The 14,932-nt window shown below is 50.0% G+C and overlaps 1 protein-coding gene across 1 annotated transcript; it reads left to right on the forward strand.

Moving 5' to 3' along the window:
- Window positions 1-271: 271 nt before the first annotated feature.
- LOC147978678 (uncharacterized) lies at window positions 272-1,293 on the forward strand. Its single transcript, XM_087514847.1, has 2 exons — window positions 272-1,130; window positions 1,277-1,293. The coding sequence occupies exons 1-2, from the start codon at window positions 272-274 to the stop codon at window positions 1,291-1,293; spliced, it is 876 nt and encodes a 291-aa protein (XP_087370973.1).
- Window positions 1,294-14,932: the final 13,639 nt, after the last annotated feature.

The raw sequence follows: 14,932 nt of genomic DNA on the forward strand, positions 1-14,932 counted from the left end.
GAGTGCTTTGGAGACAGCCAAGCTTATCTGGGACAGGCTGTCCAAGGTCAATGAAGGAGTCTCAACATAGCGCGACTCTCGAGTTGATGTTCTTCGCAATCTCTTCAACCGCTTCAAAAGACTCGACAATGAAAATGTTCAACAAACCTTTGATCGCCTCACTGACATCTCAAATGAGCTTCAAGCACTTGGTGCCACTGACATCACCGACCATGAGGTGGTGAAGAAATTGCTGAGATCGCTTGATTCCTCATTTGATACTCTGGCATTGATGATACAAGAACGTGCTGATTACAAGTCACTTGATCCCGCTGGTATCCTCGAGAGGCTAAATACTCATGAGTTCCAGCTTGCTGAAATGAGAGATCTCTATGGTTCGAGCTATGGCAGAACACGTGCCCTGAAGGCCAAGGCAGTGTCTGAACCTGAAGATGAAGATTCTGGTAGCAGCCTTGGTGATCCTGAAGAACTGAGCCATGAGCTAGCACTGCTCGTGAAGAAATTCCAGAAGTTCTCAAGACGTGGTCGCTTTGGAAAATCCTCAAGGAGCAATGATTCCTCATCCAGTGACTACAAGAAGAGGCTTTGTCACAAATGCAAGAAACTTGGACACTACATTCAAGATTGTCCTCAGTGGGAAAAGGAATCAAAGAAGAAGAAATACAAGGATTACAGTTCTGATGATGCAAAGAAGAAGAAATCCTCAAAATCTACATCATCAAAATCCTCGAAGTCTTCATCTTACAAGAAGAACAGCTCCAAGAAGGCTCGGGCGTTCATTGGCAAGGAAATGGACTCTGAGGCTGAATCTGAGGAACATGAGGAAGAGGAGGCATCTGAGGAGTCTAAGTCTGGTGTGGCGAGCCTGGCTCTCGCTACTGCTTTCGTCAGCAAGTCCATCTTTAACTCTGAAGAAAATGGCTTCACCAACATGGCTGATGGAAACAATGATGACTATGCTCCCACCTATTGCTTCATGGCAAAAGGTGCCAAGGTACTCAAATACCCCTCCTCTGAATCAAGTAAGAATGAATCTGATGAAAACCTCAAACCAAGCTACTCCAAACTTGCTAAGATTGCTGTAAAACAACAAAAGGCTTTTGAAAAGGTTCAAAACATGCTAGACAAAAGTGATGATATGTTGGGTGAAGAAATGGATCACACTAAAACCTTGACTGAAAATCTTCAGAGACTTCAGTCTAGGTTTGACAACCTTCAAGGTCATCATAACACTCTCTTATCTGATCATGATAAGCTTTCATATGAATTTCTTCAGAGAAAACAATATCTTGAAAAGCTAAGAGTGAGTTATGAAGATCTTCAAAAGGAGCGCGATTCATTACTTGCTCAATAAATCAGCGCTTCTCAGGAAGAATTTGTTCCTCCATGCGGAGCCTGTGAAGCTGGGAAGATGACAAAGGCTAAGCATCCAGCAAAGACTATCATGACCACCACTCGTCCATTTGAATTGCTTCACATGGATCTCTTTGGTCCTAACCATTATTCTGCAATCTCAAATGATGCATCTCAATATGGCTTTGTTATTGCTGATGATTACTCTCGATACACATGGGTACACATTGTCACTTACAAACATGAAGTGCAGGAAGTCTTCAAACGATTTTCCTCGAGGGCTTCAACCAACTTTGGTGTGAACATCAAGCACATCAGAAGTGACAATGGAACTGAGTTCAAGAATTCTGGTCTTGATAACTATCTTGATGAACTTGGTATTACTCATGAGTTATCTGCTCCTTATACTCCTCAGCAGAATGGCGTCGTGGAGCGCAAGAACAGGACTCTTGCTGAGATGGCTCGCACTATGCTTGATGAATACAAAACGCCTCGTCGTTTCTAGATTGAGGCAATTGATACTGCATGCCACATCATCAACAGAGTATATCTTCACAAATTCTTCAAGAAGACTGCCTATGAACTCCTCACTGATAAGAAACCCAATGTAAGTTATTTCAAAGTCTTCGGTGCTAAATGTTGGATTAGAGATCCTCATCACAACTCAAAATTTGCATCAAAAGCACATGAAGGTTTTATGCTTGGTTACGGAAAGGACTCGCACACTTATAGAGTTTTCAACAACGTTCTTCACAAGGTTGTTGAAACTGTAGATGTGCGGTTCGATGAAACTAATGGCTCACAAAGAGAGCACCTACCTACTGTGATAGATGAACCAGCACCTGAGGAAACTATCAAGTTCAAGGCTACTGAGGATGCCATCCCCACTGAAGAATCTGCTGAAGAATTCATTCCAGAACATGAAGAACGTCGAGTGAGGGAGTCCTGGATTAGGGGGTGTTCGGGTAGCCGGACTATACCTTCAGCCGGACTCCAGGACTATGAAGATACAAGATTGAAGACTTCGTCCCGTGTCCGGATGGGGCTTTCCTTGGCGTGGAAGGCAAGCTTGGCGATGCGGATATTCAAGATCTCCTACCATTGTAACCGACTCTGTGTAACCCTAACCCTATCCGGTGTCTATATAAACCGGAGGGTTGTAGTCCGTAGGACATCAACTCCATATACAACAATCATACCATAGGCTAGCTTCTAGGGTTTAGCCTCCTTGATCTCGTGGTAGATCTACTCTTGTACTACCCATATCATCAATATTAATCAACCAGGAGTAGGGTATTACCTCCATCGAGAGGGCCCGAACCTGGGTAAAAACATCGTGTCCCTTGTCTCCTGTTACCATCCGGCCTTGACGCACAGTTCAGGACCCCCTACCCGAGATCTGCCGGTTTTGACACCGACATTGGTGCTTTCACTGAGAGTTCCTCTGTGTCGTCGCCTTTAGGCCCGATGGCTCCCTTGATCATCAACAACGATGAGGTCCAGGGTGAGACCTTTCTCCCCGGACAGATCTTCGTCTTCGGCGGCTTCGCACTGCGGGCCAATTTGCTTGGCCACCTGGAGCAGATCGAAAGCTACGCCCCTGGCCATCAAGTCAGGTTTGGAAGCTTAAACTACACGGCTGACATCCGCGGAGACTTGATCTTCGACGGGTTCGAGCCACAGCCAAGCGCGCCGCACTATCTCGAGGGGCATGATCTAGCTCTGCCTCCGGACAGTGTCCTGGAGGCCGCACACGCACCGGTTCCGACCCCTAACTCGGAGCCTATTGCGCCAATCGAGGATGAGCGGTTGGACGTCACCTCGGGGGCTGCGATCTCAAAGGCGATCGAGCCGAACGCCAGCCCCGCACTCTACATGACCCGTGACTCCGAGGATCCGGACTCCTCCCCGGACTCCGAACCCCCTGCCCCCCTGCCAATCGAATCCGATTGGGCGCCGATAATGGAGTTCACCGCCGCGGACATCCTTCAGCACTCGCCTTTTGGCGACATCCTGAATTCTCTCAAGTCTCTCTCTTTATCAGGAGAGCCCTGGCCGGATTACGGTCAGCGAGGATGGGATACGGACGATGAAGAAGTTCAAAGCCCACCAACCACCCACTTTGTAGCCACTGTCGACGATTTAACCGATATGCTTGACTTCGGCTCCGAAGACATCGACGGTATGGACGACGATGTAGGAGACGAACAGGAACCAGCACCTGTAGGGCGCTGGAAGGCCACCTCGTCATATGACATATATATGGTGGATACTCCAAAAGATGGAGATGGCGATGGAACAGCGGAGGATGACACCTCCAAGAAACAGCCAAAGCGCCGGCGTCAGCGGCGCCGCTCTAAATCCCGCCAAAGCAAAAATGGTGATTCCGGCACGGGATATAATACTACCCCGGATAGCGCCGAAGAACACCCACCCCAGCAAGATTCGGCACAGGAATATGGAGAAGCCAGCCCTCATGAGAGAGCGGCAGACCGAGAGGTCGAGGATGATAACTATATGCCTCCCTCCGAAGACGAGGCAAGCCTCGATGACGACGAATTCGTCGTACCATCAGACCCCGCCGAACAAGAGCGTTTCAAACACAGGCTTTTAGCCACGGCAAGCAGCCTCAAGAAAAAGCAGCAACAGCTTAGAGCTGACCAAGACTTGCTAGCTGACAGATGGACTGAAGTCCTTGCGGCCGAAGAGTATGAACTCGAACGCCCCTCCAAGAGTTACCCAAAGCGCAGGCCGCTACCCCGATCAGAGGAGGAAGCACCTACATCACCAGCGCACGACATGACAGACCGGCCACCTCGCGGCTGCGATAGAGAGGCCTCTCGGCCCTCCACCCAAGCCATGTCCCGACGCCGCTCAACTAAGGCACGGGAAAATGCGCCAGACCTGCGAGATGTACTGGAGGATAAAGCAAGACAAACAAGATCGATCTACGGATCGCGCAGGCGCCCTACGGCACGTGACGATGATCTTCACTCCGGATACAACAAATCCGGCCGGGCCGAACACAACAGACATAGCTCTTCCGAGTTGCGTCGTGATATAGCCCAGGACAGAGGCGCCGCACACCCGCTATGCTTCACGGATGAAGTAATGGATCATAAAATCCCAGAGGGTTTCAAACCCGTAAACATCGAATCATACGATGGCACAACAGATCCGGCGGTATGGATCGAGGATTATCTCCTTCACATCCACATGGCACACGGCGATGATCTACATGCCATCAAATACCTCCCGCTCAAACTTAAAGGACCGGCCCGGCATTGGCTTAACAGCTTGCCAGCAGATTCAATCGGTTCTTGGGAGGACCTGGAAGCCGCATTCCTCGACAGCTTCCAGGGCACTTACGTGCGACCACCGGATGCCGACGACTTAAGACACATAATTCAGCAGCCAAAGGAATCGACCAGGCAATTCTGGACACGGTTCCTAACAAAGAAAAACCAGATAGTCGACTGTCCGGACGCAGAGGCCCTAGCAGCCTTCAAGCATAACATCCACGACGAGTGGCTTGCCCGGCACCTGGGACAGGAAAAGCCGAAATCTATGGCAGCCCTCACGACACTCATGACCCGCTTTTGCGTGGGAGAAGACAGCTGGCTAGCTCGCAGTAACAACTTATCAAAGAACCCTGGTAATTCGGATACCAAGGACAAAAGTGGCAGGACATGTCGGAATAAGAAAAAACGCCGCGTCAGCAGCGACAGCAATGAAGACATGGCAGTCAATGCCGGATTCAGAGGCTATAAATCCGGTCAGCGGAAAAAGCCATTCAAAAAGAATACTCAGGGACCGTCCAGTTTGGACCGAATACTCGACCGCTTGTGCCAGATACATGGCACCCCCGAAAGGCCAGCCAATCACACTAACAGGGATTGTTGGGTGTTCAAGCAGGCAGGCAAGTTAAGAGCCGAAAACAAAGACAAGGGGCTGCACAGCGACGACGAGGAGGAGCCCAGGCCGCCGAACAACAATGGACAGAAGGGCTTTCCCCCACAAGTGCGGACGGTGAACATGATATACGCAACCCATATTCCCAAGAGGGAGCGGAAGCGTGCGCTACGGGACGTATACGCGATGGAGCCAGTCGCCCCAAAGTTCAACCCATGGTCCTCCTGCCCGATCACTTTTGATCGAAGGGACCATCCCACTAGCATCCGTCATGGCGACTTCGCCGCATTGGTTCTCGACCCAATCATCGAAGGATTTCATCTCACAAGAGTCCTCATGGACGGCGGCAGTAGCCTGAACCTGCTTTACCAGGATACAGTGCGGAAAATGGGCATAGATCCCTCAAGGATTAAGCCCACAAAAACGACCTTTAAAGGCGTTATACCAGGTGTAGAAGCCAACTGTACAGGCTCAGTAACACTTGACGTGGTCTTCGGATCCCCGGACAATTTCCGAAACAAAGAGTTAATCTTCGATATAGTCTCGTTTCGCAGTGGCTATCACGCCCTGCTCGGACGAACCACATTCGCAAAGTTCAATGCAGTGCCGCACTACGCATATCTCAAGCTCAAGATGCCAGGCCCTCGAGGAGTAATCACGGTCAACGGAAACACCGAACGCTCCCTCCGTACGGAGGAGCACACGGTGGCTCTCGCAGCGGAAGTACAAAGTAGCCTTCTTAGGCAATTCTCCAGTCCGGCCGTTAAAAAGCCAGACACTACCAAGCGCGCCTGGAGTAACCCACAGCAGGACCGCCTGGCACGCTCCGAGCAAGCGTAGCAATGCGGCCCCAACCCCAGCTCCCGCGACATAGCGAAAGCAGTGCCTCGCATACATAACTACGCCCTTGAAATACCATGGGCACAGGGGAAGGGGCACAATAACGGCACGCCCAAAATACGGCTTAAAACGTACTAGGGGCTACCGGATTCTTTTTTTAATCTTTTCTTACTTTCAGGACTCCATACTTCGGACGACTTGTTCGTCAATTCGACTGCCGCACAAACAATGCAAGATCCAGGGAGGCAGACAAGCCATGCCACATTATGGAACTCCCAGGTGGTCTCTGTTACGAGCAGTATACCTGTTTTAGATACAATTCCGCGGCCTGCCCCTGGTCAGGCCATGTTCAATAGTCCAATATCTTTTTGCTTATCGCACTATTTGTATCGTTCGGCTTTGATAAATAGCCTCTCTATAAACAATGCATAGCTTTTTGTCTATTTTTTGCATTATCCTCTTTTCACATATATGTTTATTAAATGACATGATTGCACCCGTACACCATGGTACGGAAAACACGCCAGGGGCTTCAGTACCCCTCATTATGGTGTGAGAAGTCCGTACACTTTCACAAGTGTGGCACCCCGAACTTATAGCACTATATGCATCGGCTCCGAATCATGATTTGGGTCAATAGTTGGGTTTGCCCAGCTCCTATGTTTTGGTGCCTTATGTTCCGCTATATCGGCTAAGGTAGCACTAGGAGAACCACTGCGATTGTGCCCCGGTTCAGTTGGGTTAAGCACCTCAGTGGAGAAAGCTAAAACTGACTGTCATGATGAGGCGAGAGACCGGTCGCTGTTCGAGAGGTTTTTCGAGTCCCTAAAGACTTATGCCGCTTCGAGCGAGGAGCTGGCTTTGTCCGGCCAAGGCGTGGATAGCGCCCCGAACTCGGTCTTCCGAACTAGGGGCTTCTCCGAAATTTAAAATTATAGAGTTCTATGGCTAAGTGAGAGTGTTCAAGCATTATAGTCCGACTGCCTGGTTCCTTGTGCTGAGCGCCTCCCTCGAAGGACCCAACTATGGGAAAAAGAGCGCTCAGGTTTATCCCGAACACCCCAGCACTAGTGGCATGGGGGCAGAAGCCGACGACTGGCCATCTCTCAATTTTTTGATAAACGGCCGCACAGAAAGTAATATTTTAAATTCAATAAGCATTGCTTAGCGCATATGAACAAGTTTTCAGCGCACAGGATAAACACGAGCGAGTTCATTCAAAAATCACATCCTTGGTACATTCATCTGCCACAAGGCGGGCACCTGCAAGAACATCCTTGTAGTAGTTCTCGGGCTTGCGATGCTCCTTCCTCGACGGCGGCCCGTCCTTCACAAGCTTCTCACCGTCCAGCTTACCCCAGTGCACCTTTGCACGGGCAAGGGCCCGACGGGCACCTTCGATGCAGATGGAGCGCTTGATGACCTCGAGCCTCGGACAGGCCTCTACCAGCCGCCGCACCAGCCCGAAATAGCTCCCAGGCAGGGCCTCTCCGGGCCACAGCCGAACTATGAGGCCCTTCATGGCCTGTTCGGCCGCCTTGTGGAGCTCGACCAGCTGTTTCAGCTGGTCGCTCAAGGGCACAGGGTGTCCGGCCTCAGAATACTGAGACCAGAACACCTTCTCCATCGAGCTGCCCTCTTCAGCTCGGTAGAATGCGGCGGCGTCGGATACGCTGCGGGGAAGATCTGCGAATGCCCCTGGAGACCTCCGGATTCGGGTAAGTAACAAGTAGTTTACTTTTATATTTCTGCTTTGCATAAAGAATGCCTTACCCGCTGCTATCTTCCTCATCTCCTCCAACTCTTGGAGGGCCTTTTGGGCTTCGGCCTTGGCAGACTTGGCAGTCTCAAGGGCCGTCGCGAGCTCGGATGCTTGCGCCTTTGACTCAAGCTTCAAACTCTCATGTTTTTTCATAAGAGCCTGTAGCTCTTGCTGCACCTCGCCGACCTGAACCCCAAGTCTGTCTCGCTCAGTGCGCTTCGTGGCTGTTTTCTTTTCGGCCTCAGACAGCGCCTGCTTAAGGGTCGCCACCTCAGTTGTGGCCCCTACAATAAGTAGTACAATCCTTTTTTTTTGCAATCACGCCTTTTTATAGGCACTTTTTCTGTAAGGTATCTCTTACCTTCTTTCTCCTCGAGCTGCCACTTGGCAAGGCCGAGCTCTTGCTCGGTCCGCTCGAGGTCCTGCTTCAGGACACCCACCTCCGCAGTCAGTGCGGCGGTGGATAGCATCGAAGCCTGCATACGCATATTGACTCTTTTTGTTAGACTCCTGCGAAATTTAATAGATCCTCTATTCGGCTTTTCTTTCCGAACGCCAAACAGAGCATTAGGGGCTACTGTCTATGCGGTAATATTTTTACATATTTTTACTTACCTCGAAGCCTGTTAGAAGGCTAGCGCAAGCTTTAGTCAGTCCGCTCTTGGCGGACTGAACCTTCTGGATCACCGTACTCATAATAGTACGGTGCCCCTCGTCGATGGAGGCGCCGTCAAGCACCTCCAGCAGATTGTCCGGCACCTCCGGTTGGACGGAGGACGCTGGCTCAGAAGGCTTGCTCCTCTTGGAAGGAGTTCGCCTACCGCGGTCCGGAATTGTGGAAGATTCCGGCGCGGTGTCCGGCACAAAGCCGGACTTGGAGCCCTGGGGGGCCTTATCCTCTTCACTCCTGGAGTCCGGGAGGTTGCCTTGTGGCTCCTCCGGGACCACCTCCTCCTGCCCCGGAGCTTGTCACGACGCCACTTCGGCGTCGTCTGTAGTGCGGGGGGAGACAGCGGGCGGAACTGAGTTCACGTCCGATGAGTCCAGGGAGCCGCCCGACGATTCGTTGAATTCGGCCCGGGGCAGGCTGCATAATTACATTTGACATTAGGGAAAGCTGTGCAACAAAGGAACATCATGAGTTACTCTGATATCTGAACTTACGATTTCGCTGGACGCTTGGCCCTGTTTGGCCACTCCTCTTCGCCCTCTTCGGCGTCGGGGGAGTAGTCCGGCGGAGGGGTCTTCCTTTTCCTAGACCCCTCGGCCTCCCCCGTTGGGGCGGCCTTCCTCTTCTCTCCTCCCTCCGCTGGGGGGAGAGTTTTCTTCTTCCTCCTCCTCGTTTTCACGAGAAGAGGGCGTCTCGGACTCGTCGGATGACGAGTCCGACACCACCACATTACGGGCACTCTTTCGAGTCCCAGTGGTCTTCTTCTTCTTGGCCTTCTTCTCCGGCACCACATAAGGCGCCGGAACCAGCAACTTCACTAGTAGAGCAGGGGCCGGGTCTTCGGGCAGCGGAGCCGAACAGTTAATCGGTCCGGATATCGCCCGCCAAGCCTGTCAAAGGTAAGGGAGTTTAGATACCGCATAGAGTCAAACTATGAAAAAAGCTTAGCATCCTGTAAAAGGTGAAGATAGCTTACCTCGCTAGCGCGACGCTGCGAGCTGTATCCGCGGTCCTCGGAAGCGGATGCGGGAGCCTCGGCGCCCTTGAATAGCACCTTCCAGGCATCTTCGTACGTCGTGTCGAAGAGCCTGCTAAGGGTTTGGTGCTGCGCCGGGTCGAACTCCCACAGATTAAAATCCCGTTGTTGGCACGGGAGGATCCGGCGGACGAGCATAACCTGGATTACATTAACAAGCCAGATTGGCTTGTTCACCAGGGACTGGATGCATGTTTGCAATCCGGTCACCTCTTTTTTGTCACCCCACGACAGGCCCGTCTCTTTCCAGGACATAAGCCGCGTGGGGGGTCCGGATCGGAACTCGAGGGCTGCGATCCATTTCGGATCGCATGGCTCGGTGATGTAAAACCACCCGGATTGCCACCCCTTTAGGGTCTCCACAAAAGAGCCCTCAAACCATAGGACGTTGGCCATCTTGCCCGCCATGGCGCCTCCGCACTCCGCCTGGCTACCGCACACCACCTTGGGCTTGACGTTGAAGGTCTTGAGCCAGAGGACGAAATGAGGGCGGACGCGGAGGAAAGCCTCGCACACGACGATAAACGCCGAGATGTTGAGGATGAAGTTCGGGGCCAGATCGTGGAAATCCAGGCCATAATAGAACATGAGCCCCCGGACAAATGGGTGGAGTGGAAAACCCAGTCCGCGGAGGAAGTGGGGAAGAAATACTACCCTCTCATGGGGCCTTGGGGTGGGGAGAAGCTCCCCCTTTTTGGGAAGCCGGTGCGCGATGTCCTTGGACAGGTATCCGGCCTTCCTTAGCTTCTTGACTTGGCCCTCCGTGGCGGAGGAGACCATCCACTTGCCTCCCGCTCCGGACATTGCTGGAGAAGGTTGAGGTGGGAAGTGCGGGCTTGGGCGCTGGAGCTCGAGTGCGCAGGAGATGGATAGGCAAAGGAGGAAGAAGGCGTAGGTAAAAGGGTGGATCCTTATCCCCTTATATGGGTGGATGCGGTTGTGCGTCCCCACCAGCCTAGTAAAACTCGCTTGCCTCCCAAGCACCGTGATAAATGGCGCGGTTGGGTTACCCACGTCCGTATTGATGAGAATCCCGTAAAAGGGGTACACGATCTCTGCTTTGACAAGACGTGCCAAGGAAACCGCCTCGCAAAACATGCTGAGGTGGAAAAGTAAAAACGATTCGAGTAAAGGACTTGGCCGTAGTGTGATGACGCACTGCGGAATACGTCAGCAGATTTGATTTGTGTTAATATTATTCTCTCTATGGCAATATGTGGAAACTTATTTTGCAGAGCCGGACACTACTCTTGGTGTTTACAATCTTCTATGAAGGACTTGGAGGAGGAACCCGCCTTGCAATGCCGAAGACAATATGCGCGCCGGACTCGTCGTCATTGAAGCCTGGTTTAGGGGCTACTGAGGGAGTCCTGGATTAGGGGGTGTTCGGGTAGCCGAACTCCAAGACTATGAAGATACAAGATTGAAGACTTCGTCCCGTGTCCGGATGGGGCTTTCCTTGGCGTGGAAGGCAAGCTTGGCGATGCGGATATTCAAGATCTCCTACCATTGTAACCGACTCTGTGTAACCCTAACCCTATCCGGTGTCTATATAAACCGGAGGGTTGTAGTCCGTAGGACATCAACTCCATATACAACAATCATACCATAGGCTAGCTTCTAGGGTTTAGCCTCCTTGATCTCGTGGTAGATCTACTCTTGTACTACCCATATCATCAATATTAATCAAGCAGGAGTAGGGTATTACCTCCATCGAGAGGGCCCGAACCTGGGTAAAAACATCGTGTCCCTTGTCTCCTGTTACCATCCGGCCTTGACGCACAGTTCGGGACCCCCTACCCGAGATCTGCCGGTTTTGACACCGACATCGAGATAATGCACCTGAAGAAAATACTGAAGAAAATGGTGCTGAAGAAAATGCTTATAAAATTCCTCAACGACAACCAGCTCATCCTCGCGTTGCAAAAGAAGTGCAAGTTGAAAAGATCATAAATGACATTAAAGAGCCAGGTCCTCTCACACGCTCAAAAGCTTCACATTTATTTGACTTTTGTGGGCACTATGCTTTTGTCTCTATCACAGAACCCACTAAGGTAGATGAAGCATTTCTAGAGCCTGAGTGGATTCAGGCCATGCAAGAAGAATTACATCAGTTCGAGCTCAACAACGTCTGGGAACTGGTCAAACATCCAGATCCTCGCAAGCACAATATCATTGGCACAAAATGGATCTATCGCAACAAGCAAGATGAAAATGGCCTTGTGGTAAGGAATAAGGCACGGCTTGTAGCTCAAGGCTACACACATGTTGAAGGAATTGATTTCGATGAAACTTTTGCACCTGTTGCTAGACTTGAGGCTATTCGCATATTACTTGGTTATGCTAACCATCATGATATCACTCTATATCAAATGGATGTGAAAAGTGCATTCCTCAATGGTAAGCTTGAGGAAGAAGTATATGTTTCTCAACCCCCAGGTTTTGAAGATCCAAAGCATCCTGACAAAGTCTCCAGACTCAATAAGGCCCTCTATGGCCTCAAGCAGGCCCCACGAGCATGGTATGATACTTTGAAGGAATTCCTTATGAAGAAAGGCTTCAAACCCGGTTCACTCGACCCTACTCTTTTCACTAAATCTTATGATTGTGAATTGTTTGTGTGCCAAATATATGTTGATGATATTATCTTTGGCTATACTGACCAATGTTATAGTGATGAATTTGCCTATATGATGAGTGAAGAATATCAAATGTCTATGATGGGAGAATTGAAATTCTTCTTAGGTCTTCAAATTCGTCAACAACGCAATGGCATATTCATATCTCAGGAGAAATACCTCAAGGATGTACTGAGGAAATTCGGCATGCAAGATTGCAAAGGCGTCAAAATTCCTATGCCCACAAATGGCCATATGTGCACTGATGAAAATGGTATCGACTTCGATCATAAGGTATACCGTTCCATGATTGGTTCTTTATTGTACTTATGTGCATCTAGGCCAGATATTATGCTTAGTGTTTGCATGTGTGCCCGATTTCAAGCTACACCGAAGGAATCACACCATAAGGCTGTGAAGCATATTCTTCGATATCTAGCTCACACACCAACACTTGGACTATGGTACCCCAAGGGCTCGACTTTTGATATCATTGGATATTCTGACTCTGACTATGCTGGTGATCGTGTGGACCGCAAGTCAACATCTGGTACATGTCATTTCCTCGGACGATCTTTGGTCTGTTGGTCATCGAAGAAACAGAACTGCGTATCACTATCTACTGCTGAAGCTGAGTACATTGCCACTGGTTCTTGCTGTGCTCAATTGCTATGGATGAAGCAAACTCTCAAGGACTACGGCGTCAACATGAAGAATGTGCCTCTCTTCTGTGACAATGAGAGTGCCATCAAGATTGCTCACAACCCAGTTCAGCACTCGAAGACAAAGCACATTCAGATTCGTCATCATTTTCTTCGTGATCATGTGTTGAAGGGCGACATTTCTATTGAGCATGTGAAGACTGAAGAACAGCTAGCCGATATCTTCACAAAGCCCTTGGATGAGAAGAGATTTAGCCAGTTGCGGTGTGAGCTAAATATCTTAGAATCTTAGAATGTTCTTTGAAAAGGACACTCATCCTAACACTTATGCAAAATTGATGACTTAGATGTGCAACACATGAAGAAACGTTTTTCTTCAATCAATGAAGAATAACACTCTAAGTGTGAAGAAATTAATGAAGATTTTGATTCTCAGAACCCTACGACAATTGTACGCGGTGTCTAAAATCATCATTCTTATATGGTGGGTCACGCCACTACCAAAACTTGAAATTCCTCAGTTGTTCAAATTCTTCAACTTTGCATTGTCTTCACTGTTTCCGCCATTTTTCTTCATTGGCTTTATATATATATATGAGTTTATGTCCTCTACAGCATTCACTTATGGCTATTTCTTCAAGTTGGTTTTTCTGCTAAGTGAATGTGATCGGACCCTTCCCCCTCTATGCTATACTCAACCCAATCTGTTCACAAATTCTTCATGTGCGTTCTATTTGAAACTCGTTCAAAATATTCACTGTGTCCTTGCCAGCTAAAGAAATTGCGAACGAAACTTTAAAATCTATCTTATCTAAATTTTCGGCTTTGCCGCTCAAACCGTTCCGCACCCCATGATATACTTATCTATTCACCCACGATCGCACACGATCTCCACTTCTTAGTACGTGGGTGACACATGTCAAGCAAATGAGAAGGGTCAATGTCGGTGTCAAAACCGGCGGATCTCGGGTATGTTGGGGAACGTAGTAATTTCAAAAATTTTCCTACGCACACGCAAGATCATGTGATGCATAGCAACGAGATGGGAGAGTGTTGTCTACGTACCCAATGCAGACCGACTGCGGAAGCGCTGACACGACGTAGAGGAAGTAGTCGTACGTCTTCACGATCCAACCGATCAAGCACCGAAACTACGACACCTCCGAGTTCGAGCACACGTTCAGCTCGATGACGATCCCCGGACTCCGATCTAGCAAAGTGTCGGGGAAGAGTTCCGTCAGCACGACGGCGTGGTGACGATCTTGATGTACTATAGCAGCAGGGCTTTGCCTAAACTCCGCTACAGTATTATCGAGGAATATGGTGGCAGGGGGCACCGCACACGGCTAAGGAATAGATCACGTGGATCAACTTGTGTGTCTAGAGGTGCCCCCTGCCTCCGTATATAAAGGAGTAGAGGGGGGGAGGCTGGCCGGCCAAGGAGGAGGGCGCAGGAGAGTCCTACTCCCTCTCGGAGTAGGATTCCCCCCCCCCCCTAATCCTAGTCGGAATAGGATTCGCGGAGGGGGAAAAGAGGAGGAGGGGGCCGGCCACCTCTCCTAGTCCTAATAGGACTAGGGGAAGGGGGAGGCGCGCAGCCCATCTAGGGCAGCCCCTTCTCTTTTCCACTAAGGCCCACTATGGCCCATATAGCTCCCGGGGGGTTCCGGTAACCCTCCCGGTATTCCGGTAAAATCCCGATTTCACCCGGAACACTTCCGATATCCAAACATAGGCTTCCAATATATCAATATTTACGTCTCGACCATTTCGAGACTCCTCGTCATGTCCATGATCACATCCGGGACTCCGAACAACCTTCGGTACATCAAAATGCGTAAACTCATAATATAACTGTCATCGTAACCTTAAGCGTGCGGACCCTACGGGTTCGAGAACAATGTAGACATGACCGAGACATGTCTCCGGTCAATAACCAATAGCGGGACCTGGATGCCCATATTGGCTCCTACATATTCTACGAAGATCTTTATCGGTCAGACCGCATAACAACATACGTTGTTCCCTTTGTCATCGGTATGTTACTTGCCCGAGATTCGATCGTCGGTATCCAATACC

The sequence above is a fragment of the Triticum urartu genome, chromosome 3A (assembly GCF_056163025.1).
Source record: "Triticum urartu cultivar PI428250 chromosome 3A, HENAU_Tu73, whole genome shotgun sequence".
NCBI lineage: Eukaryota > Viridiplantae > Streptophyta > Magnoliopsida > Poales > Poaceae > Triticum > Triticum urartu.

Excerpts from the sequence above, each read along its gene's own strand:
- LOC147978678 (XM_087514847.1), top strand. The coding sequence starts at position 272 with ATGATACAAGAACGTGCTGATTACAAGTCACTTGATCCCGCTGGTATC.